The 26342-nt window shown below is 48.5% G+C and overlaps 1 protein-coding gene across 1 annotated transcript; it reads right to left on the minus strand.

Annotated features, from left to right (window-relative positions):
• Nucleotides 1-1564: 1564 nt before the first annotated feature.
• Nucleotides 1565-25432, minus strand: FBXL18 (F-box and leucine rich repeat protein 18). Its single transcript, XM_039560326.1, has 5 exons — nt 25354-25432; nt 24525-24725; nt 22118-23658; nt 19239-19457; nt 1565-7408 (listed from the first exon to the last, which is right to left on the minus strand). Exons 1-5 carry the CDS (start codon nt 25369-25371, stop codon nt 7252-7254), a joined length of 2136 nt encoding a protein of 711 aa, XP_039416260.1. The 5' UTR covers nt 25372-25432; the 3' UTR covers nt 1565-7251.
• Nucleotides 25433-26342: the final 910 nt, after the last annotated feature.

The raw sequence follows: 26342 nt of genomic DNA on the forward strand, positions 1-26342 counted from the left end.
CAACCCCTCCAGCCATTTCCCGAGTACTCCCCTGGGATCGTGAATTCCAAAACCCCACAGCAAGTCCCAGCAGTAAGATGGAGGCTTAGCAGAGTCCAAAAGCACATTTTTTCCTCAGCCTCCTCCCTCCTTATCTCCTTCATCCCTCCCCCCAAAGCACATTTAGATAAATGTTATTGGAACAATAAAATCCATAACTTAAACACAAGCACAGGAGGGATGGAAGGAGGGTCTCCACTCTATGCCTGGGTGAGCAGACCTGCCAGAACAGAAAAACAGGAGAGCCCATGATCCCCTCTGGGAATAAAACCTTGGATCACTACAGGCAGACATCATTAGCACAGAGACTCTCCTACAGTCCCACCCCAAGTCCTGCACAGACTCACTCACCTTTTAAAAACTGATCATACCCCAATTCTGAGGCTCTTCTCTACTTCACCTACCTTCACCTGGGGTGGGTTGACTTAAGCACATGAGTACATGAGCTGCACTGTTTTCCACCAAGCTGCTCTTCCTGTGTGTTTGTGGATTTTCTTAACCCAAAGATGCTGAAGCCTGGCTTGCCCTGTGTACCAGTATCCCTAGGAACAGCAACACAGAGACAGCTCAACAGGATGCACATTTTCTTGAGCATTGATCACACAGACGAGCCCAGGGGCTGCATGGCCCCAGCACATCCATCCCCCTCCCCTCCAGCCCCTCAGTGGGGGTGGCAATGCCCTTTCAGCCACCACTGCAGAGCCCCAGGATCCAGGGACCAGACGTGGCTGTCAGGGCAGAAGTGCTGCTGCCAGGGCAGGTTAATGCCTGAGCAGTTTTGTTCACCACAAGCAGCCCATACTGCCCATTCCCACCATCCCAGCTTCCCCTTCCTGCAGCCTCAGCCAGCCCAGCTCAGCAGTCATGCTGGCATTGATGGGATTTTGGCCATCCCAGTTTCCATTTCAGCAGGCACTTGATTTTAGCACCTAGGAAGCAGTGGTGCAGGTCCTGTCTGCTGTCCAGGGGCTGGAGTGGTCTGAGAGAGGGGTGGGCGGCGGCCTGGGGTTGTTCAGAGAAATGGACCTTCCTCGAGTCACCAAAAGTCACTTACCCAGGCATAATGGTTACAGAATCCCAGAACAGTTTGGGTTGGAAAGAACCTCAAAGATCATCTCATTCCAACCCTGCTGCCATGGGCAGGGAACCTTCCACTAGACCAGGCTGCTCCAATCCCCATCCAACCTGGCACTGAATGTTCTGTCCCACAGCAGCACAGCTCAGCAGTGATGCTCAGAGATCCAAGGAGAAGAAGCATTTCCTAAACACAAAGTAGCTCCTTCTTTAGCTGAGCCCACAGCCCCAAACACCACAGAACAGCATCCCCAAACCTCAGACATGAGAGAACAGGGCTGTAACCCCAAAAGTTCTCATCCCAGCACTCCCAGTGCAGACTGGGGCTGCACGCAGGCACAGCCCTGCCCACACATACCTCACCTGACAATTCCAAGTGTTCCTCCTGAGAAGGTGGCTTTGGGCTCCACACTGATAGGGAAATAGGAAGCAGGAGTCAAGGAGACAGAGCTGGTTCCAAATGTTTCACTCTTTATTTGAAGTTTTACATGCCACCAGCGTACATGAAAGTTGCACATTCAGAATTCGACTCACTACGAGGACAAAGGGCCAGATGCAAACACAAGTGTCAAACGAGCGCACGGACGGAGGAGCCCGAACCCAGGAGCCTGTAGGGATTTGTGACCAGGATGTCACCCTGATGGCACTTGGGGTGTCAGAGATGAACCCCCAGTACTAGGGCCACCTCCCTTTGCCATCTCCAGGGTTGTAAGCTGGGTCTTCTCTCCCAACACGGCACCATTCCCTTTCAAAGAGCTAAACAAGCATTTTTGGTAACATCTCTACCAGAACTGAGGGTGTTTGGAGACCAACTGCCCATTTAATGCTTTCCTGAATTCCCCTTTCTATCAATGCCAGCAGTTTTTACAAGGAGAAACAATTTCCACTTGCTGTTTAGAGGGAGAGACGACAGAAATAGGGACTCTTACACTGACATTTTATTTTCAAAGAAAGTTTTGATAGAAAAACATTTTCCCCAGCAGCCTTGGGCAGGGAGTTGCAGCTTCCACTTCAAAGGACAAACTTCAAAAACAAATCCAGTGTCCTAATGGTTTTGTGCTACATTACTTAATTGTCATACAGCTAATTAGCAATGCCTGATTTCACATTCTCTGTACATAGATGAAGTTCACAAAAGAAGGGGCTACTTAAAAGAATAAATAAAACAAGGCACCAGGCAGCCAGGCTCCGACAACATTAACATAAAACGTTACACTTTACCATTTAAAAAACTGAAATAAAACCCCCATCATGATTAAACCTATATGGGTCTGCCTTCCTTCAGATCTCAGAGCTTTGGATCTCTGCAAGGAAGGGGGGAGAACACAACATGGCAAGCGGGGGCTTAGCCTGTGCCTCTGTGTATGTATTTCACCAGCGTGCAGCAGAGATCTTTAAAATTCTAATTATTTCCCTATCACCAAGTAAGATCAGGATCAATAGATGGTACAGACTGACCCCTTTCCTCGAGTGTCAGGGGGGAATTAAAAAAAAAGAAAGGGGAGGGCGAACCGAGAGCATCAGAGGTCAATGCCACAAAACAATAGATATTGATGTCTCCATTCATTTTAAACAGCGGAAAGGTCAATGCCTCCCCTGCTTCACGTTTTATGGCTGAAATCCTGCTGCTAACAGCAACAATGTTAGTAGTCAGACCTCATCCATCCTTTTTTATTATTATGATTATTTCTAACCAGGTTAGCCATTTTGAAAATTTGACGAAAGCTGGGAGCAGCAGTGGGGGGCTGGGTAGGAGGAGAAGAGGGGAAGCTGCCCTGGAAATTAATGGAAGAGATGGTTCCCATTAGTTTTCAAGTCTGCCTGTCCCCCTACCTGTGCCCCAGTTTGTCTCTCACTGCCCCCTAAAAAATGAAAAGGGCCTGAGGCAACATCCCTCCACTATTAATCATTATTCCCCGTACAACATCCCAATTGGTTTCTATGGAAATGATTCTCTGGCTGGAGTACCCCGGCTGCCTGCGCATCTCAAAGAGGCAGGAGAGCTGCAGTGGAAGGAGACTGGGCTCTGCAACACCCAGCACAGCTCCTGCACTGCTCTCCCTGCTCTCCCAGCTTTGGCTGGACACTCTGCTGGAACCAGCCAAGAGGGAATTGCATCTCCGTTAGTCAAGTGAAACAACCCTTCTGCACTGGTTCATTCCACCAGTGGGGAAGTCCCACATTTCTATGGACCTATCCTAAAAAAGCTGGGAGAAAGCACCCAGCACCTCACATGGATGGTCCCACACACCTGTCCATCGTCCCAGGACTGTCACAGCTCTGAACATTAACGTGAGGGGACAGGTCCTGCTCTGCTCCCCGGGATCCCACACGCCTGGCAAAGGAGGAGGCAGTGATGGGAATTAGAGTGAGTGGGGTTGTGGCTCTGCTGCTCTCAGCCCACACCAGTCCCAGGTCTGCCCTCTGCTCCCCAGGGAGCACACCTCACCTGGAGGGGAATATTCAGCATCCAGGGAGTCTCCTCTCCCTCCATAAGTTAGGAAACAGGCCAAGCCTCATGAGGTGTGTCTGGCTTCCAGAGTGAGATCCATGACTGCATCCTGCCCTGCCTCCTCTCACTCCCATCTTCTCCTTCTCCCTGACAAACAAGCGACCACAGTCAGAGCCCTCCTGAAGGAGAGACAATTACCACACAGCCCCTTCTCCAAACAGAGCAGTGGATACGCTGCCATTTCCTAAAGACACCATGAAATCAGCTTTGCAAACAGCTGAGGAAGCAATCCTTTAACCTACACTCCTGAGAAACCTATGGGAACACAGACGGCTTAGCCTGCCCGAATTCCCCACACCAGGGTCACTCCAGACCCTCCCAGCCTGCAGGAACCAAGTGCCACTTTGCCAAACAAGACTTAGGACATGAGCAGAGCAGTGAACAATGTCGAGTTTTACACAAAACCAGCACCTGTCCCAGAATATCCTTCTTCCACAGAACCACAGACACCTTGGTGGTGGTCAAAGCAAAGATTTCTGCTGCAGTTCCCAAAGATTGGAGATCTGCTTTGGAAGGCAGCAAGGAATACGCCAGCAGGGACTGGGATCCTGCAGAGGCACTCCCCGTGAGAAGGGCACCTTCTGGAATTGAATTCATTTGTTTTACACTATGGACAGCAGCATCAGCAGGCTCAGAGATCACCTCGTTAGATGCTCACAGATAGCGGGAGGGAGATTTCTGGAGATAAGGGGACAGAGGGAGGGGGGATTTCATATTAAATAAAATCCAGGAGCAGAACACCCCTCTCCCTGCTCCGCTCTCCTCCTCTACAGCTGCCTGCCCGAGCCTGAGCGCTGAGTGGGCTCCGAGTCCCATCCACTGCTCCGCTCAGAACATATGGAGCTGTGTTTAATAGCCCAGCTCTGCCAATTGGGGACTATTAGGGTGGGTTCTTTTCTCAGTGTAAATGTTGCAGAATATAAATTGTAATTAACACCGATGCCAAAATAGCACTTAGAGAAAATAAGCACATTATTAACATCTGGTGAATCCTGCCTGGAGTGCAAAAGCAGCGGAAATTCTCACTCACCATAAGAGGATTTGTAGTAGAGACATCAAGCACTGGCCCAGAGCTGGGGAGCTGGGGGTGGAAGGAGATTTTTAGGTCTTTATCATTATTTGGGATGCTACCTTTATCACCTGTGGGTGACCTTTCCTAGCCCTGGATGTAACTGGTAGCATCATCAGGACTTGTGACCCACTTGCATGAATACAGATGCCTGAACATCATATCCCTGGCAACAGAATGACGGCGCTGTAAAACATCCCTGGCTGCTGCTCCCATCCAGCAGGACACGAGGCAGGTGGATATGGATGTGCCAAGCCAAGTGTACAGCATGTTCCATCAGGTGACTGCAACCCCAAGAGCAAAGGTTTAACACCACAATCAAGCAACAGCTGGTTTCTGCACACAACCGTCCCCCAATCCAGGTTTTCCGGAGGAATAGGAAGAGGTGAGTTGGCAGCACTGCCAAGCTCTTGCTGATGCCACAGAGTGTTTATGGAGGGGAAATCCCTGCTGAGGGTGGGAATACCCTCACTCATACCAAGCATCAGCGTTCCCTCACAGGACTAAACAGGTCCCCTAAGGCATCAGAGAGCTGCCTCCACACCCTCAGCCTTCCCTCTGCCCTGAGGCCAGAAGTACAAGCAGGACAAAGCAACTTTGCCAATGCTTCAAATAAGGAGGAGAAAGCAGCTCTGCAAACACCCTCTGCCTCATCCTCACTAGTTATCCTAGGAAAGAAACACGGACAAAAACCAGGCAGAGCTGAATTGTCCTGAACTGGACAGAGCAACAGCTCCTGCTCCTGCCAGAAAGCACATCTGATGCGCTGAAGTGAGGGAGGAGGAGAGAAGAGAGGGCGATTCAAACAAGTGAGTAACAAGACAAGAGGTAGAAAGAATGACCTCATGGGGAGTGGGAGGGAAAACAGTGGCAGGAGCAGGGAACCAGCTCCTCACACTCACCTGGCTTGGAGCCAAAACTGAGGCAGAGCCTCAAACACTCGGCGAGTGCTCAGAACTCAGCTGCAGCATTCCTGGAAGAGCACGAGCTAGCCTCACCATCCTGCTGCCAGCTGCATTCCAAGGCTGTGCTGGCTCCCTGTCCTGAGAAGGGAAGGGAAGGGAAGGAGACATGGGAAAGACAGCAAACCACCAGGGATTGGTCTCAGCAAGGCACAGACCTGTGCTAGCAGAGCCTAACACTTACCTGCTCTTTACTGTAACCGCTCTGAGCACAAGGGTTATCACAGCCTGGCTCAAGACTTACACCGGTGGGACAGAATTCCAGGCAGGCTCACATGTGGCTGATCGGAAAGTAAGGACAGAAAGTCCTCCAAAGCTGAGAGATGCATTCTGTTCTCAAATCTATCCCATCAGACCAGGCTTTCTATGAACACTGAGGGCAGAAGAGCATTTGGGAAGATGGCATCTTGTGTAGAAAATGCTGACAAGGAGATGGGCACATCATCTTTGGATGACTCTGGGCCTCCCCAGAAAAGCAGAGCTCAACACATTCGGGATTTGGGTGAAGTTCGACAGCTCTGGTCAGCAGCTGCTTTGCAGAAGACACACCTGGTGCGCTACCAAGTAAAACTCTGCCACCCAGAAATGTAGCTCCAGGAACTTGTAACTTGGCTTTTGGTACAGCTGTCTGATGCTTTTAAAAGTGCTCAGTAAATAAGGCAATATGAAAGTGATCCAGACCACTACTGATGCCTGAGGAAGTTCTGTGGAGCAGAGAAGCTGACTGAAATCACACTGTGAAAATACTTCATAACATCTCTAAAATTAGCATGAACTCAAGGCATGGGATATAAGGACAGAACTGGAACACTACATTCCTATCTACACTGCAAGACAGACTGCATATAAATCAGGTCTGAGCCTCAACTTATTCACTGTAGGCACCATCTACCCTAGGACAAGGATTTCCAAGAGAGCTGAGAACTTCTTCCACCAGACCAATGGAAACAGCACCAGCAGGAACATACCATGGTCAAGGTGTTAATGACCTTAATTTGTTATCCAAAAAAAAAAAAAAAGAGTCCTTGTGGTACTTCTCAATCAAAAAAAACCCCCAACCCTTTAAATATCTGTGACTGCACGACTGTGACTACAAATGCCTACCTGTAACATAGAAAAGATGTGATGCACTTCAATCGAGCAACACATTTTTGTGCCTCTGAGCTGGCCTAGGCTTTCTACTTTGCCAAAAACAGACCGAAGCAAAGAATGATTTCCACCAATACCACAAAGCACACTGCCAACATACACAGGGGCCCTTGGGACAGACACCAGGGGACACAGGGGAAAGAGCATCATTAAGTCAGTTTCTCTTACCTTTAACTTCAGTAAAATAACAAAACAATTCATATTAACCACAAGGAAATACTCATCATATTCCACAAGCCTTTGAGACAGGATTTTCAGATGCAAGCAATATCCAGTAGATGTTTCCCCATTGCAAAGAACCAGCTTTTTTTATTTTGCAACTGCACCTGGTTAAAGTGATTGTACAGCATCCAGTGAGGTGGCTAGGAGCCAAGGATGGGCAATCCAGGCCAGCAAGAAGCTACTCCATGGGTTCACGCTGACTTGTCCTTTCCATGCTGTGACAGTCACCACCACAAATTGGGAGGTTCCTCAGCCACTCTGCTTTTAAACAAGGTAATTTCATCCAAGTGCCGCATGGGGACATCTCTGATGACCTCTGTCAAGTCCTCGTGAAGCAGAGGGAAAATGACGACATTTAATGCAGGGCGTTCTGCCTGGAAACTAAATCAGATACAGGTTATTAGCCAAGGAAAAATACCAATTCTCCAGTGCAAGGGAAGGGGATGGCCTGGGTATCGATCATGCAGGATGGGGGCAAGGAAGGGTTGTTCAGAGGAGGCAGGAGGGGCAGCTGGAACTCCAGGTCTTCCCGCTCTCTGTCAGCAGGGAGTTCAGGCTGGGTTTGCACCCCTTTGCAGTGAGTTCTGCTAAGCTGGCACAAGCCCAAATTACACCTAAAATCGGGGGGGAGGAAGACATTTTAAAAAAATTAATAAAAAATAAATCAAGACGCGCACAGAGATCCCAAGAGCTTGGCCCAAGCTGGGCAAGGTGCTCAGCCATAACAATTTAAACCACCTGCAAACTAGAGGTAAGTTGCAGACCCATTAGGAAAATCAGGCCAGAGCAGTGTCAGGCATTCCCTCAGGGCTGAGCCTGGGATTATCACTTCAGGCTGGGTTGTTCTGCATGCAGAGTCTACACTCTGCAATTAGAGCATAGGCAAGTTTAGAAAGCTCAGATGTGCAGATAAGCATTTAAGTGTGCTCACACTCACACACTGCAGCCTTCTTTTTAATCCAGGCTGCAGAGCAAAGGAAGAGATTTGCAAAAGTTAAAGCCATTAAACCATGTAGAAAGAACCGTACAGAAAAAGCCCAAGTGCCCACCAGCAAGCGCTCTACATGACAGCAACCTGTGAGGAAGAGAAATAGTATTACTCAGTGCAGTATAACAGGAGTTCAGTCTTTTACAGCTGGGGGGGGGGTAAAACTGTAACATAATTACCCTTAAGATGAAAAAGATTTGTGACTCTTAGTCCTTTGCCACCAACACATTTCCTTCGAAGGTGTGACAAGGACCTCTCAAGGAGGCAGAGTCACGCTGGCAGCACCAGTCCCTGGAGGCTGAACCAGGCTGTGTTGGGTCCAAAGAGAAGCTCACTGCTCAACAAACTTAGACAGGTGTGTGACTGGAAGATTCCCAGCTCATCTCTAGCTCTGAAATGGCCAGATTTCTGTCAGAGAGGGAATGGCTGGAGATCCATCTGCTGGAAACACGCATGAAAATCCCAGATAGCAATACAGCCAACTGAAGAAAGGAACACAAGAGACTGGCACTTCCTGGGAGACAGAAAGGACATTCCCAACCACAAATGATTTGGAGTAGAGCTGCCAAAAACATAGCAGAGAAACTTCCATTCCCAGGCTAGCTGCTCAGCTTTGGTGGTTTGAATTAATTTGCCTGAACCTAAGTAGCTGCAGGAATAAGAATTTCCAGCAACAGAACTACCTGGGGCAATTTTATATCTCTCTGCATCACAGACCTGCCCTTCATGCTTCACGCCTAAGGGCTGGCAGAAAAGGACACGGCTCCTCGAGTGGATATGGGGACTTGTGTCAGAGCTGTGCAGCTTCTTACTTCCACAGCACTGCCCTCAAGAAATCAACCAGCAAATAACTGCTGATCTGGGAGGCAGCTGGTAAAGTCTGCAGTGAAATCACATAAAATACAGTCAAATGTCTCTTTGATAGTCCCTGCTCTGCCTCAGCTCTTCATGTTTCTTATCCAACACCACAGTCCTGCAGAGAAAATCATGTTAATCGACCAAGTTTACTCAAGTTCAGCAAGGAAGAAACTGCCATTTCCCCACGGGAAAGAAACCTCTGCTTCCTTCTTTGTATATAGACTCTCCCAAACTGGACCTGAGTGCTGCCTCCTCACCATGTACAAAATTGTAGTTTATAAGCAGCCTTTACATGTAGCTATAAAAACAAGAACCCAGACAAGTTTACATGATGAACTGCCACCGAGACAAGTGAAAAACCCCGACGCAGTAAGTGTCCCTCCTAAGGAGGCTGGTTTTATACCAGGGGCTTGAACTTGATCTTAAAATAAGAGAAAAAAAAGAAACCTTTGTAATTTTCTCCCCCCCCCCAACAGGAAACTGTATGTTACTGCAAACCTTGTAAATTCCATACCCCAGCAAGTTGACGCCGGAGAATTCTTTCCATGTACAATTTGCGTGATTTAAGAAAAAAAAAAAAAATCAAATGCACATGGTTCACTATTATTCTCAGCTAAATGTGCGTGCAAAGCCTCTCCTTTAACTGCCTGTTAAAAACACCCTGATTTTAACGAGCAGCTGTCATAATGTTAAACTGGGATTAGCAGTTCCCAAAAGCAGCCTCCCTCTGCAATCTATGCTCCTTTAGTCCTTCCCCGGAAGGCAATTCCTTTCTTCATACACCTGTCCAGGTGGGCTAGATTAAGTGAGAGGCACTTAGAGCACTAGTTCGAAAGGCCCCAGGCATGGGGAGGAGATAACAAGAAGGGGAAGAGAGTGAGTTAATGAGTTGCAGAACAGCTCCTGTAATCTTCTTGAGGGTTCTTTCCTCATTCCACACCTGGATGGACTTCAAACTCCATCCACCTCTGCAAACGCATGGCTTGTAAAATTAAAACCCGAAGGACAGAGAAGGATGTTGACCTGGGGAGACAAAAGAGCTGCAGTTTCAGACATGAAGCCCTGCTTTTTTTTTTTTTTTTTTCTCCAAGGGAGAAAAGCCAAGGATATGCTTGCCTGCTCTCTCCTACAAAACCTCCAGACTAAACTCATCATGATTAATTAAATGAAAGCAAGTTTTCTAGGCAACTGACTAGCAGCCCCTTCAAAACAGATCCTTTAATCAGAAACAACCACTGGGATAACAAAGAAAACACCTCCCCCCCCACTTATATTTTCCAGCATAACCGCTGGTCCAGCAGCATCAACACCAAACCAACAACCACCCAGCGGGAATTTCCACAAGGTTTCTGAAGTGTCCTCATGTGGATGTGGACACAGAGCAGACCTGGCCTCAGCAGCTGGTTGGAATCATCCATGGAGCTGGGAAAAGAACGGTGAAGCACACCCTGTGTCAAAAATTCCTCCTGGCATCAGCAGAGGTACAGCATCTCTCTGCTCTTAAATCTTGAACTGGTTGTATGTGGATGAAAGGGTTAAGGATGCTTTGCTATTTGTCTCCAGCATTATCCCAGAACAGGTGTGGACTGGACACAGTAAGGTTATTTTCAAGTGAACAGCTTGGTAAATAGCCTAACACTATGCTCTCAATTACTTCCAACCACTGTGGCAGCATCCAATATGTAGGTCAGGGACAAAGTCAAAAAGAAAGAGAAAAAGTCTAAAGCAAGGCTGCACTTTGATCAGATTTCCTCGATTTTAGCAAGACGAAAGAGTCCCTCCCAGGAATGCAGTTATCTCCTGGCAAACATTGACATGCCTCTCCAGAGAGGACAGTGAGTCCCCAGGAGATTCCACCTGCTGATAGATCCAAAGGGTAGCCCAAAGCCATAGGGAATCTCACCAGCCAGCCTGGAAGGATGGATTATACCCGCCCTGAAACCCTCTGCACCACAGACCCTGGAAGGTGACAGCTCTCTGCACTAGGTGCTGCTCAAACTTACCTTCTTTACTTGTAAGGAAAGGATAAGGCAGTATTTGGGGCTGAAGAATGTACTTCCCCCTTGAGATTTCCAGAGAAACCCAAGGAAAGCCCTAAGCCAATCAGACATTTCAGCACATCCCACTTCACAGAAGCTGGCAAGCAGGACCGAGGGCACGCAAGGTGGGATAATTAAGCACTGCCAACAAAAGCAGCACACAGCAGATAAAGTGAGGAAATACAGTGTATCAGGAGTGGATCAAGGGCAGATCTCTGACCTCCACAAACCCAGCTGAGCTCATGGAAAAAGAAGCTCTAGAGAAGGAGAGGAAGGAAGGAAACGAGAAGTTTGATTTGGGGGAACAGAGCACAGCGGGGACAGAGCAGATGTGGACTCTGGTAGGCACAACTTTTACAAATGCAAATCAGTCTCTGCTGCAGTCACACACCTTCTCCCCTCTATGTTTTAACCTTCCCCACAGGCTGATGAAGCTGTTTTTGGAGAGCTGCAAGTTTCTCAAGAGCAGAAGTTTCAGACCAACTCACTTTTTATCCGGTATGCAGCTCTCCCGCCTACATGCACAAAGCCCTGTTAATCCTCTGCCAGGCACAGCCTGTTTTCACTGGATGACTTGCTCACACCTTGAAGTTCAAGTGTGGCATCTGTCTTGAAAGCTTCAGCCAGCATACCTGAGCCAGCCTGGAAACTCCCTTCCTGAAGCACGGCACGGTGGAACGGAGGAAGTGCCAGGACAAGCTGGAGCAGCAGGCAGCAGCATGACCCAACACACACACACACTTTTCTCATCTTCTCAGGGAAGGCCAGGCAAACACTTAAGATTTGTTTCACTGGCCGTGCCCTGACCTCAGTACCAGGGAGCTGCAAAGCTCTCCTTGCTTACAGTGACTGCCAAAGAAGCTTCTCCAGAGCACCTTCCAAAGAAGATTTGGCCTCGCCAAAGAAACTGCAGGTGGGATTCTCCCAGGCCCCTTCCCCTGGGAGCAGGGAGAACCTTTGCCTCCCACTCATCTTTCAGAAGCCTCTCAGGGGGATCCAAAGCTTCCCCACACCGACTCTAAAGCAGATCCATTCTTTAGTGCCACTCTCTCTTCCAGCCCTGCCAGAATGCCAGGGCTGAGCAGACTTCGTTTCCAAACCTCAGAAACGGACTTGAAAAGTTCCCAAGGAAAGCTGTTCAGATTCCTCTGGCTGCTCTTAACTCCAAACAATGAGATATTTTTGCTATAAAGTGTTTTCCTTTAGGGGTGTCTTCCATCCCTTCATGTCTATATGGACAAACCAACATTCTCCCAAAGCTGCTGATTTTCCCACACTAAGTCCCATCACTACAGTCTCCAACCTGAGACCAAGGGGTGTAGATGGGACTCTGAAAATCACTCACACACATCATTGCCAACCCTCCCATTATCTTCAACGCAGCTTCTTCCTCTGCCACTGCATTGAGCCACAGGGAAGCAGCAATAACACATCAGACTCATCCTGAGCCGAGGCAAATTACATCTCTCTGCTGTGGTTTCCCTGTAAGGCATGAATGGCACTCTGCTACTTCTCCTGTGAACTGAGGTTTGTATCAAACACGCCTGCAGACTGAGGTTCCTACATTATTTTGCCAGCTGAACTCTGCATCACTCAAATGTGACCGGACAATTAGAGGGGGAGGGAATAAGAACCCAAAGAGCGATGCCAGAGCGCCCAGGACACGTCCTAGGGGAGTGCTCTGCCAGAGCAAGCTGAAAGTTATTTCCTAATCTCTTCCACAAATTAAAAAGCTACTGCAATAACTGCTCAATTAGATTTATTTTACTATGGAAATGCTTTAAAGCTGCAGTTAATGCTTCCGTTCAGCCTTTTACACCCTCATGAAGAGAAAGCACGACAGTGCTATTCCAATATTATTTCTCAGCCAAGAGAGAGAGGACAATCCTTGAAAGTTATTTCATGCACAAACCAATCGGCCCGCTGAGGAAGGTTTCAGAACTGAATTCCTTTCAAAACACATGAGCTGGCAGTTAGAACGAGCCATTTGGGTCAGCCACAGGAATGCATTTAAAGAAGGGGGTTTGTGAGTACCCCCAAAAGAAGATAAATTAATATGGAAAACTGGGGATGGTCCCACAAGCCCTGCTGGCTTGTAAAGTATTTAAACCCACCCATAAACAACATCCCTGGTGGAAGCAAAGGTGTCTGGGCCACACCTCATGCATTCAACCTTCGACAAGCCCGCCAAGGAATCCTTGGGCAACGCAAGCCGACAAGGATGCAGTTTGTTATTCAGTCTGTGACAGAATGATTCAGGGGTTTCCAAGAGCAGGAAATGAAACAGACAATGAAAGCTTGAGCAGGATGCTAATGATTCACTACACCAGCCTGGTGATACATTAAGTCCTCTGCAATCCCACTTGTGCAGGGCCAGAGCCCTCAGCACGATGGGGCTGGTGGGGTGGGATCAGCAGCCACTGCCGGCAGCTCTGGGACCAGGAAAGCCAGCAGTGTACAGACAGGGACTTCTTCAAGGTCACAAGGAAGAGAAGGTGCTGAAGGGATGTAAAACCAGCTTGAAAATCTTGAATAAGCCCTAGGTGCTCACAGCAGCTTTTTGCAGTGTCAATAGGACTGCAGCAGTCGGGTGGACAGCGTGGGAGTGACACTGCAGGACTCGGCTGAATTCAAAGATGATCTTACAGTCACCTACTGCCCCTCCAGCCCCCTCCACCCCCTCTAACAGTAGAAGAGAGCCCCAGAAGGGATTTTCTGAGGCTGAGACCACAATGAGAATCCAGGCAAGCAGAACGTTTCAGGGATATCCAGGGCAAGGGGGAATATTTAGTCCTGGGGTGAGCAAAAATTCATCTGTGATAGCTCAGTCCTGTGCTAAATGCCAGGAGAGGGACTGGCTCGCTCAGCACTTTCCAAATACTCATTTTCAGCCTTGTGGTCCCACCTGGAAGCCCTGTTTCTGCAACTAAATCCCAGGAGGCTGCTTCATCCCTTCTGCAAGCTCACAGCTCTCACAGCCACACAGGGCCACTGGAATCAGCAGTTTAAGAAAAAGGGAAGATCCAGCCAAGAGTTTCACATTAAAAAAGGACAATAACAAGCATGGGGAAATTTAGGTAATGCTGCAGAAGACTGAACAGGAGGATCTAATTCAGACTGAAAGCTCTTCCTAGAAAGTGGCAGGAACCTTATAATGAAAGTCACTTCAAACCAAGCAGTGCTCATACCTGATATGGGCACAAGGCAGGGTAAGTTTGTGTTTCTCTGAGTTTAGATCCCCAGAACAGTGAGATTGTCCTAAATGAGAAAAATTCTCTGCACTTTCCAGCACTGGTTAATCTAAGAGTGACCTGAGTCACAGAATCACGGAATTGTTTAGGGTGGAAAAGCCCCCTAAGACCAAGCCCAACCATTCCCACAGCACTGCCACGGTCACCACTGACCCATGTCCCCAAGTGCCACATCCTCATGGCTTTTAAATCCCTCCAGGGATGGAGACTCCAGCACGGCCCTGGGCAGACTGTGCCAATGCTTGACAACCCTTTGGTGAAGAAATCATTCCTAATATCCAACCTAAACCTTCCCTGGCACAACTTGAGGCCATTTCCTCTTGTCCTGCCCCTTGTTCCCTGAGAGCAGAGCCCAATATCCCCCTGGCTGCACCCTCCTGTCAGGGAGTTGTGGAGAGCCAGAAGGTTCCCCCGAGCCTCTTTTACTCCAGGCTAAACACGCTCAGCTCCCTCAACTTCTCCTCATGGACTTGTGCTCCAGACCCTTCCCCAGCTCTGTTCCCTTCTCTGGACAAACTCCAACCCCTCAGTGTCCTTCTTTAAGTGATGGGCCTGGAAGTGAACCCAGGATTGGAGGTGGGGCCTCACCAGTGCTGAGTTGCTCAGGTGCTTTGCAAAGCCATTTGCTGGAGAGAGGTACCAGTGTGGCTGGGGAACAGGGGCAGAGAGCTTAGGAGGGAACTGCCATGTCCTCACTCTGACCCTACACGCTGGGGGGATGCTGCTCCATGAGCCCAGGCAGCCCCAGCCCTCTGCACCACCTCCTAACAGCTCCCAGACTCCAGGAATTTACAACAGCACTTTTGGGAGACGTGAAGAGCTGAGCCCAGCTGCCCACCCAGCACCCCAAAACACACTCCAGCTGCACCACGGTTTCTCCCTTGGGTTCCATTTCTATAAATCACAGCTTGCCCCTACGCCTTGACACTTTCCCCCTTCTTCATGAAGAATCCCTAACGATGCTGTGTTCTCAGATAGTTTTTTGTTTTGCTTTGGGGGTTTTTCGTTTGTTTGTTTTTATTTTATTGTAGCTTTCTTGATCTTTTTCCAAGGTGTTTTTGCAAGGACTTTTCACTGGCTTGTATTGTCTGGTGTTGTAGAGTCCTTGAAATCACTACAGTGATAGGAGCTATCTAAACACTTCAGCTAAAACCGACAAAACTCTAAAGGCACACAGTGGAAAATAAAAACCTGTCCTTGAAACCAAGGGGATATTTGCTGAAGCATTTCCCATCCCCTCGTCCAGCCTGTTTTCTGATGGCGAACTTCACCAGGAAAGCAACTTCTCCTGCACATTTGTGAAGTGCCCACTACCCACACCATGTAGCTGTGCAAGCCTGAAGTCATCCAAATTCCTTGCCCGAAGGATTTTTGGGGCAGAGACATACACGCATATAAACACGATTATTTGGTGTGCAGCCCGTTGGTAAATGGTGAGACCTTCCATGGGTCACAGCTCCATCTACTGACTCTTCCACAAAATAACATTGTGGAAAAGCTTGGGAAAGCTCCTGAAAGGCTCATCCCCTTGGACCTGCCTTTGGACACACGGGTCTGTGCAGGAATTTAGAAACAATCTCAGCACAGCAGCTCAGCCCAAAAGGGCGAAGCAGATTTACCTGTTCTGCAAAGAAGCCTCTTGGCACAGCAGCAGGTCTGGGGTCACGCCTGAACCTACAACCACATGCCCTCAAATTGTGGTATTTTAGTGTTTGTGGAATTAATGCTTCAGTGGTTTGAACAGAGGAGTTATTTAAACAGTGACAACACGTGCTTGGAGCTGAGCACTCCAGCAAAGTTTGGGTCCAGCATAAAACGGAAAACATTGTTTTCATTGGATCTGCTGCTACATGAAGTGTGGCAGCAGCTGAGCACCATGTGATGGGGAAAAAAATGTCAATTTACACAGAAACTGAGACAAGACCACCATCACATGTGAAACCAGTGGAAGATCAGGGAAGTGAATATGGATCACTCAAGCCACATCTCCCACTCTAACCACTACGCACTTCTTATGTGCGGAGTATCTCCCTGAAACATAAAGGAGCTCACCCCTCCCGTTCACACTGAGGGGAAAAGAATAAAGAAAAATACTGCAATGATTTATCTGCCCAGAGGGAAACAATCTTTACAGTCTTCTCTACAGCTCAGAGGAGACCTTGCCCTTGCAAGCCTCCTGTTTGCTGATGAGGCTCCAGATGAGCCCTGTTCTGCTTATTGTGTTTCATTGCAAAAGAGCCACATCTGAATCAGAGGCTTTTAATGACTCAAATACACGAATTAGTTTGTCCCAAATAGCAGTAAACTTCAACCAGAAACTGCTCACCAGAAAGCTGGACACCACAGGGCCTGGTTCAAAGCTGTCACAAGACTCAGAGACATGAGAACAACTCTCTTTTCAGGCCAGTGGAACAGAAATACATAACACTAACCTCCTTTTACAGTAAAAAGGGAGAGTTTGAGAAGCAGTTCAGGCTTTAAGCCATTGCTGTGATGCAGCAGATTTAATTCCCAAGCTCCCATCACCACACCCTGTATATTCACCATCTTCCAGTACAATTCCACAGCCGAAACCAGTCTGTTTTCCCCAGATAGGTTCTGGCCTCTTCTGTTACCCAAATGCTACTGTTCATCCGCACTTGAAAAAGTACTGCCCTGCACTACATTACATTTTCAAGCCCTCTCAGCTCTACCTTCTGCAGCAAACTCCTGATACATGCCCAGCCCTGGGTCTTTCCCATTCCCACTCACATTTCTTCTCTTTTTCAGAGGCACTGGGAGAATGTGAATTGCTTTGGCCCCATCTTGCTGTTCAAAGCCATCTCTCAGCCTAAACACCACCACCATAGCCCTAAAACAGGAACTCTGACCCTCAGTGGGACCTGAGGAATATGGATCGATTGCCCCAGCTCAAGAAAGGGAGCAAACAAAGCCTCAAGGTCCCTGCTTTCACCTCCTCCTTCCCACCCACTCTCCATGTTTCACACGAAGCATCCACACACATTCCAAGCAAATGGAAAAAAAAAAGCATCAATCACCTCATTTCATTCTAGCACAAGGATAGATAACTTCCAACTTGCTGCCTGATGTAAAACTTGGATTAAAGAGTCACCAGCAGCATGCTTTTAGAGGAAGCCATGCTGTGTGAATTGGAGCCTTACCCACAGGTTTAAGCTCACGCACAGATTTTACTGCACATCTCTCTGCCTTGGAGTAGCAGACAAAATGCAGTAAAGAGAAAGTCAATTCCTGACCCCATCCCAAGGCACATTTGTGCAAGGATGATAATGGGATCTCTGGAGAAGTCACGTGGTTAAAGACTTGCTGATGGCTCGTGGAAGACTCCAGGCTTTGCTTACACATCGTTTTCTGTATTTTGTTCCTTCCGTTTTATTACTAGAGACAGTTGCATGAGAACGGGATCGTTGTTGCTTAGGAGAGCATCTGCTCCCACTGCTTATCCTCCTCCTGAAGTCATAATCTTACGTGACATCAAAATCGTTTCCAGAGCCACCAATTACAATGTCACAGAGGATTATGACTTCAGGTATAGAATTTGCAGTGGGAGCAGATGCTCTCTTCAGAAAAAAACCCCCAAAACCCAACATTCAAAAAACCCTGTTTTCATACAAGCGTCTCTATTAATAAATTACAAAAGAAGAAAATAAGTTTGACAGCCAGAACTGTCGCTAAATATAAAAATAGTTTTTAACATTTCCACGAGGCATCAGCTGCTCTTTGGAAAGTTCCCAGGGTTTAGACTATAGAGGTAGAGAATGTAGTGAGAATCAAGTCCATGACAGAGAAAAAGAGAGAGAAAAGACTGCAGAATGGTGTATTTCTGCTCAGTAAGTGGACATTAAAATTTTGGGCAGTGCTGCAACGGCACCTCAGAAGGGAGGGAAAATAAAAAACAGGAACTGGGGATTTTTAGCTCTTTCTAAGGATCCCAAAAGCACAACTGAAATCAACCCAGAAACGTTTTTACAGATATGAAGCCCTGTGTAAAACAAACTCAAAGAATCCTTGTCGCATCACAAGGAATTCACTCAGTTGTTTCCAACAATCCCTATCCCAGAAGGACACAGAGGCTTTCAGAGGCAGGAACAATCTCAGGAGCAGTTTGGTAGGGAGCTAATATAGTCACAGCCTTCTCTGGATTCGATCCACGGAAACAAGCCAAGTGTAATAAGTCAGTTTGAAGCTGGAGGAAGGCTGGGAGGGAGGAGCACCCTTTAGGATGCACTAATAATGCCGTGTGATTTGAAATTTTTATTAGAGCTTAACAGGGCACAGCAACAGTAGGTGACAAAGAAAACAGACTGAAGGCGGGGAAATAGCCTTCTAGAAAAAAAGATAATAATGGAAAGTCTGCTGCATGGGAAATATTTTGTAAGATGACTGCCATTATTAGAAGATTTCCAAATGCCAAGCGTAATTAAAAGCTCTCTTTTCAAATGCAGTTCACGGCTCACACACAAACGTTTCCCACCACGTGAGCCTCAGAACGCTGCAAGGGGCCAAGCAAAATGCATTTAAGAACTGCCAAACGTGCAAAGGCATTTTGTACCAATTCTCCCCCCTCACACACCCTCCGAAGAAAAAACCCTTCACAACAACCCTTTAAAGGCTTTGAATTGCGCTGCCAGGGGATTATCAGTAAGTGACATTTACAAGTGATTAGAGGACAGAGAATTATCTTAGTCACTTGTGGGAAAGGAGGAAAGCTTCAAGGTCAAATCTCTCAGTACTTAAAATGTCGGCAGATGTTTTGTTTACACAAAAAGTGTCATTTGATTTATGATGGAGCTTTGCATCCAGAACTTCAACTTGGCCAACGGAACCGCAGAGAACATGGGTGGGAATGGAATCAAAAATTCATATAATACCTTCGAATATTGCACTGATTCACTCTCATTAAAGTAAGAGGCTGGCTTATGTGCCAAACAGTTACACATTACCTATTAGCTCCTTGGAACAAGAGCTCCAAGCCATATAAACCTTGGCAAGCAAGGGAATGGAGATAAATCTTCAAAAGCTCCAGAAATCCCACATCCACCCCTTTCCGCACTCACCTCCGGACAATGGACTGCTGGAGATTTTTGCAAACGGTAAGAGATTCTCCCATAAACATGTGGCACATGATGACCTCAAGGCAGTTGGCCATGAATGACATCACTGCGTCAGACTGCAGAGTCCCGCTCCGGGAGACGATGCAAAGCCGCTGGAGAGAGGAGCAGTGACTCAGTGCCTGGAAGAACTGGGCGCCTGCACAGAAGTATGGCTGTTCCAGCCTGCAGGAATAAACAAAAACAAATCAATGGGCAATTCATGCCTGGGACGATCTCAGACAAGAGGGAAAGACACAGCACATTCACGGGGGGGCTGGCAAACGGATCAAGAAGTGCCTCCAAACCTGAAGGACAAGGGCACAAATAGGCAGAAAGGCCCTAAACTGCAGAATTCTGGCGCCCCCAGGGAGTAACCCTGGAGTAACCCCAGTTTTGCAAGCTTCCCATGAAGTATGGTGGGTAAGACAAGCCTTGGATCTAAGCAGTAGATCCATTCTGGTCTTAAAAGCACAGCCTGGATTCTGCTACCTGACATCTACCAAGCAGGTGATGCGGATTTGGGCACCTTCTCCTCCAGTGTACAAACACTGCCCAAACTGGTCGTATCTTCAGTTTACTGCCTGGGGAGAAGTAGGCATGAAAAACGCACAGTGCACAAAGAGTGATGCAGAACTGGGGCCAACACAGTGACCACAACCAGCCCTGGCAAAGGATCAGAGCTACAGCTCTCCCACAGGAAGAACAACTACCATCAACTCAACCTTTTCCTTAAACACCTGGCCCAGGGAAGAGAGACAGGATCTTCAATCGCAGCGACCCAGGGGGACAACAAAATGACATGGTGAAGCCATACCTGGCCAACAAGGGATCTGTGTTTTAACCAGCAGCATAAGTGGGTGATTCCCTCACAGAAACCAGCCTGCTGGGAGCTGAACCTGCTTGGGGCCCATGCCACCAGGAGAGTTCATCTGCTTAGTGCAGATTTACTACCGGGCTTCAGAGCACTTGAGAATCTCGGTCATTGGGTCAGGAAAGCCAAGAGCTCCAAGAAGGTTAATCCATTAGGTGATAACAAGCTGTCGGGCCCAACCTGATCTGGATAATCCCTGCATAGGCTTTGTAATATGCAGGGGTATCTCAGCAACTTAATCCTGTTAATTGATAAATTCTGTTTCAGCCTCAGTCTGCGACTGCTGTCGGGTGGCATTGCCTGAAGAGATCCTAAGAGCATATCAGCACTTTCGGTAATAAGCAAAAATTCATATTAGGAGAATGGGAAACCTTTAATTTTTCAACATCATTATTGGGGCACTGTAAATTTAGGACAAAAAGCACAGAATCTCCAGGATCCAGGTTTCCAGGTGAATCTCTGGGACACACCAGCCACACCTGCAATGCTGCCCTTCACTCGCTAGATGGCAATGTTTCTTTGGAATAGCCCCTTAAACTTGTTCCTCTGCCTGGAAAGCTAGGAAGGGAAAAAAGGGTGGAAAACAGCCGGGAATTAGTCAAATCGAAAGGAAACTGCATTATCAGGAGGAAGTGCTAATTTCTAAAACCATCTTAAGCCAATATAAAATCTTAGACTTTACTCAAAAAAGAAGAGTGACAGCTTCCACCCAAATGTAGTACAAGGAGACAGCCCTGCTGCAGCCTGCATATTCCGGGCTCTGTGCTGCCTCCCATCTCCATCGCTCTTGGCCTCCATTTCAAAGCCTCAGGAAGCTACAGGGCCTAGGATGAGCAAAGCAACACTGCACACCCAAACCTCCTTCCCTAGCCCTCAGTTCCTCCATGGCCATTTACTCTCCTGAAGATTAAAGAGACATTCATGTAACCCAAGACCTTGAGCAACTGAATTCCCAACAGCTGTCATCCCTTGGATGAGAGACCAGCACACTCCTCCGCCGTTATAAATGGGAAGTGGTGGAAAATTCAAACCTTCCTGAGCTGTTTTAGCCCCACTAGCTCCCTTCACTATTGCAGTGGATCAGGAACAGGCACACAAACAGCTGCCTCAGGTGATAAGCAGTGATTTCAGCCACGGTAACAGAACTGTGACCTCGCTGTCCCAACTGCACAGCATTTTGGACCTGTTTGTGAGCAAAGGGGGGCAATGGGACTGACAGGTTCTGCAGTTTCACTGAAAGAGGCTCATTAAGGGGGAAAAAAAAAAAAAGGAAAAAACCCATCTCTCTACAGTTGTAACATTTGTGTTCATATGGACTGATGCAAGGAAACCACCACAGCTTCCCTTCACAAGCACATTTCGGCTACCATGAAGCTCCTCTCTGCACTCTTTAGGACCAAACCTTTGGTAGGATCCTTTAAATCCTATCAGGAGAGGAACAACAACAGGACAAACTCTAAATCTGGAATGTTTTCAGTACATTATAAAGAAAAGAAATAAAAAAATAAAGAGGCGAGATTTTCATACAAACCCAAGGCAGAAAAATATCTCATTGGGAAACCTAAAGAAAACTCCCCATTATCTGGACAGTGTAGGAGTCTCTTCCTTCCTGGAAATTTAAGAGATGTGCGTGTACACAAAGCCAAAAAGTCAGCAAAGGCACGTAGTATTTAACCAGCCCTGACAAGCTGCTAACTCCCAAATATGCAGCATACACTCTTCCTTATCTAAAAGGAAGGCAGTCACAGCACTTTTTGCTCCTAAAGCCCTGGCTAAAGGGCATATCCTGAGCCCTCAAGGACAACATGTGATGCCTTCCCATTCTCCACAAGTCAGGAAGCAAAATACCCCGTTTTCAAGCCATTGAGGTTACTCTGGACCAGAACACTTTTAACAGTAGCCACAACAAACACACATCACATTTCTGGAGATCCACAAACAAAATGGGAGATGTTCAAGGGCAGGCCCTCACCTGAGATCTCTCAAACACTTGCAGTGTTTCAGCATGTCCATGAGAGCAGGCATATAGACCACCTTGCCCATCATGCCCAGGTTGGCCAAGGAAAGAGTCCGCAGGTGCTGGCACTGCAGCCCGATGTTGATGAGCCCAGAGCCTGTGAGAATATTTGGCAGCTGTGCTAAGGTGAGGCTCTGCAGGTAAGTCAATTGGCTAATGGCAGCCACCTCTGAATCCCCCACACTCTGTGCTCGGACGCAGGGAGGCAACGAGTTCCGAATTGCTGGCTCGTTGCGGGGCATGGCTGAGGAGAAACTGGACCCAATTATCTCCAAGGTTTCCAAAAATCGGAGGCTTCCCATCAGAGCCCAAAACACTGAAGACTCAATCTTCTGATTTGCCTGGTCCCCTAAGTTCCTTGGATATGTCTGTATCCCAATCCGAACTTTCCTTCCAAATGTTTGGGGCACCACATTAGGTGTGGTGGGAGGCTTCTCCACACTTGCAGCAACATCTGTGATGGAGCAAACTGGTAGTGCTAAAGAGAGCAGGTGCTTTAGCCTGGACAGGAGCTGGCACAGGTGGTTCCCTATGCTTTCAGAACTGTGGTGGTGAGCTGCAGACAGGTTCAGGTGTCTCAGGTTGCAGCAAGACACTACCAGGCTTTCCAAAATGCTGCTGTCAATGTCATCTTCCGCTTTCCGAAACAAGGACTCCGGGGCCAGACAGTGAACGCAGCCACTGAGATTCAAACTTGTCAGGCTTTTAAGATCCTTCCCACCATTAATGACCCTCTGGATTAGGTGCCCACCAGATAAGGTGCATCGGCTAAAGCTGAAGTAGAAAGGGTTGTTGAACTTCAAGTGTTGCAGGAGCCCAGAGCCGTTAATCCAGGCTTTGGGCAGTTGTAAAGCATCCAGACGTACATTTCGAGCCATGGAGTCCAGGAGGTTTTTGGTGGCTCCCGTCTCCGCAAAGCTGCCGGGGGCAGAGATGAGGAAGGCATGGAGGTTCTCAGGTGTCCGATCACTCAGCACTGCCAAGTAGAGCCTCACCACCTCCTGATTGACGTAGCCAGGAGCCAGCCTGGCATAGAAGATGCGGAGGTTCTGGTAATGGGGCACATTGCTCTCACCCACCATCAGCTGCCCAGAGAGCATAAACCCCTCCCGCGAGCGATCGAGGATCTCAAAGTAAAGCAGCAGTTTCTCAAGGCTGGTGCAGCACGGGACAACACCGTATGAGGGCGTGTAAAGGGTTTGCTTCAGCTCCAAAACACGGCTGAGGGTGGCTTTGCACTCACTGCTCAGCTGGCTGGCATCAAACCCCGGGTTCACGTCAATGGCCAGGGAGCGCAGGTGCTGGAGCGTGGAGAGCATCTTGGAGAGGCGGAGAGAGGTGACATGGCAGCCAGACAGGTTCAGCTTGACCAGGTTCTTGCACCGTGTTACGTGGTCGATAGTGGAGCTGGGCAGCCAGTAGCACCCGGCCATGTTCAGCTGGTAGATCTCCTTTCCAATGTCCCTCATCAGCTGCTTCACTTTGTCTTTGTTTACCTGCACCCAAACAAAACCACATTCAGTGAGATATACAGCAAAGGTGGGCACTGTCTCGGTTTCCCAGCTGGAGATTGGGATAAGAGTGGCTGGCACTTGGATTACATGGCTCATCCAAAGGTTTGGGGATGGCAGCACGGCCTAAGAATTATCACACTGCTGGCAGCTCAGTCTGCCATGCTTTGGACTCTTAAGATCACACTTCCTTTTCCTTCTGCGTTCTACATTATAGTCTGTTCAGCAGCTGAGAGTGGAAGGGAAAACCAACTCCATTTTCTACCAGCAAAGCTATTTCAGCAGAACTGGCTATGTGCAGAAGCTCAAAAGAAGAATGTTTCCATTCTTCTTCTTTCGGTTTCCTCTTTTGGAAATGAGCAGCAAGGGCTTCCCCTTGCCTGCACTGGCTGATGCAGTTCCCATTGAATATATCACCCTTCCTTCCCAAGCTTTATTTTTGTTATAAGATGCACACAATTTCTGGCTTTGTTGACTGCATGCCTGACAGCAGCAACATGCACAAGATTTTTTTGCACAACATGGAAAACATACTTTGAGAAAATGGTAACTTTACACCACCACAGTTACAAATGGAAGGTCATGTTTACTTTCATTTTAGCTTCCAGAAATATGGAGAAGTTAAGTTTTCACTGACAGTATTTTACATAACTAAGGGAACACACAGCTGTTCTAACAAAGCATTCTGGAAAATAAATGCTTTTATAAAACAGCTTATTGTGTATTTGATTTCAGAGTTCAGGAGCAATCTATTTATGCATACACATTGGAAAGGTCTACTGTTTGGCATTGTTTTTCAGAAGTCAGATTTGTCCTCACAGCTAACAGAAGAAGCAAGCTACTCTCCCCACCTTATAGTCCTTCTGAAGCAGAACTGTATGTGTTAGACTCTTGTCAAGGCAAAGTGTTGCAAGTTTCCTGCAGGTTCTCCTAACATTCAGGACCAGGTCTGTGCAAGGGACGTAGCTGAGGATGTGCAGAAGGATCTCATCTGAGAACTCCATCAAGTTGACTCCATTGCTTTCCTCCTCACTCTCCTCACTTATGACCTCCTGGAGGCAAAAAAAAGAGGAAAAAGAAAAGGAGAATATGGAGGTAGTGCAAAACTTCACACGAAGCCATGATACTTTCGCTTGGTCTTTCACCGTTGGCTAACATTTCCATTCATTGCACTTACTTTGCAACTGGAAAAGTGACTGTCCATGAGCCTTTCCTAAATATATCACAGCAATCTCTTTCTACATCCTTCCTCCAAGCTCCACCCGTTTCAATAACCTTAAGAGTTATATAACCATGCACATATACATATATATACGGCTACATATATCTGTTTACACATACAGACACACACCAACACTGCAGTCCAACATCACCCACAGCTCTTGTGCAACACACTCACACCTTAACGGCGAAACCACAGCCCAAACTGGCACTAACGCCAGGGCAGCTCCTGAGGGGAAGCGGGGCTGCTCCACCTCACAGCCCCTGGGAGCCCCCCGGAGACACACGGCGAGGGCGATTCCGGCGTCCCGGCCCCGCCCTCCCTGCCCCCGAGCCCGGCTCCCGCCCTGAGGGCTCCCGGCTCCCTCAGCCCCGCAGCAGCCCCGGTTACCGGCGCCCCGAGGGGCCAGTGCGGAGGGGAAGCGGGGGGCGAGCTGAGCCCCACAAGCCCCGACTCACCTCTCCGCAGCGCAACATGACGGCAGCCGCACGGTCCCGCCGCAGCCGCCGCCGCCGCCGCCTCGCCGGGCCCCGCTCGCAGCGGCCGCGTCCCGGGCTCGCTGCCGCCGGCCCGGCCGCCTCACGGCTCTTCCGGCGCGGCCATGACCCGGTTCCGCGGCAGTGCCCGCCCCGCGCCGCCATCTTGAGCGCGGCGCGGCCCGCGGTGCGGCGCCATCTTGAGGGCGGCGCTGCCATGGTGGGAGTGGCGGGTCCGCGGAGTCAGAGAACACTGAGGTCGTTCCCGTTGGAAAAGAGCTGTGGTATCATCGAGTCTAATCTTTGACCGAAGACCACCGTGTCAGCCAGACCAGAGCACTGAGTGCCATGTCCAGGCTTTCCTTAAACACCTCCAGGGATGGTGACTCCACCACCCGCCCGAGCAGCCCCTTCCAATACCCGACAGCGCCTTCTATGAAGAAATTCTTCCTGATGTCCAACTTGACCCTCCCCTGGCACAGCTTAAGACCATTTCCTTTCATCCTGCCCGTTGGTCCCTGGGAGCAGAGCCTGACCCCCATCTCACTACAACCTCACCTCAGGGAGTTGTGGAGAGCAAGAAGCTCCCCTCCGATCCTCCTTTACTCCAGGCTGAGCCCCACCAGCTTCCTCAGCCACTCCTGGTGCTCAAGACCCTTCTTCATCCCCATTCCCTTCTCTGGACACACTCCAGTGCCTCAATGTCCTTCTTGGATTGAGGGGCCTGGAACTGGACACAGCACTCGAGGTGTGGCCTCTCCAGTTGTGAGTACAGGGGCAGAATGACTGCCCTGGTCTTGCTGATCACACTATAGAATACTAAAATGGTTTGGGTTGGAACTTAAAAGATCATCCCATTCTTCCCCAGGTAGAGGCACCTTCCACTATCCCAGGTTGCTCCAAGCCCTGTCCAACCTGGCCTTGGGCACTTCCAGAGATGGGGCAGCCACAGCTTCTCTGGGCAACTTCTG

The sequence above is a fragment of the Corvus cornix genome, chromosome 14, assembly GCF_000738735.6.
Source record: "Corvus cornix cornix isolate S_Up_H32 chromosome 14, ASM73873v5, whole genome shotgun sequence".
Classification (NCBI taxonomy): domain Eukaryota; kingdom Metazoa; phylum Chordata; class Aves; order Passeriformes; family Corvidae; genus Corvus; species Corvus cornix.

Bases quoted from the DNA above. Each gene is read 5' to 3' on its own strand.
- FBXL18 (XM_039560326.1), bottom strand. The intron at 23,659-24,524 runs GTGGGGAGAGTA...GTTTGGGTGCAG, and splicing joins TGCTTCAGAAGGACTATAAG to GTAAACAAAGACAAAGTGAA. The intron at 19,458-22,117 runs GTGAGGGCCTGC...TTATTCCTGCAG, and splicing joins AAGTGTTTGAGAGATCTCAG to GCTGGAACAGCCATACTTCT.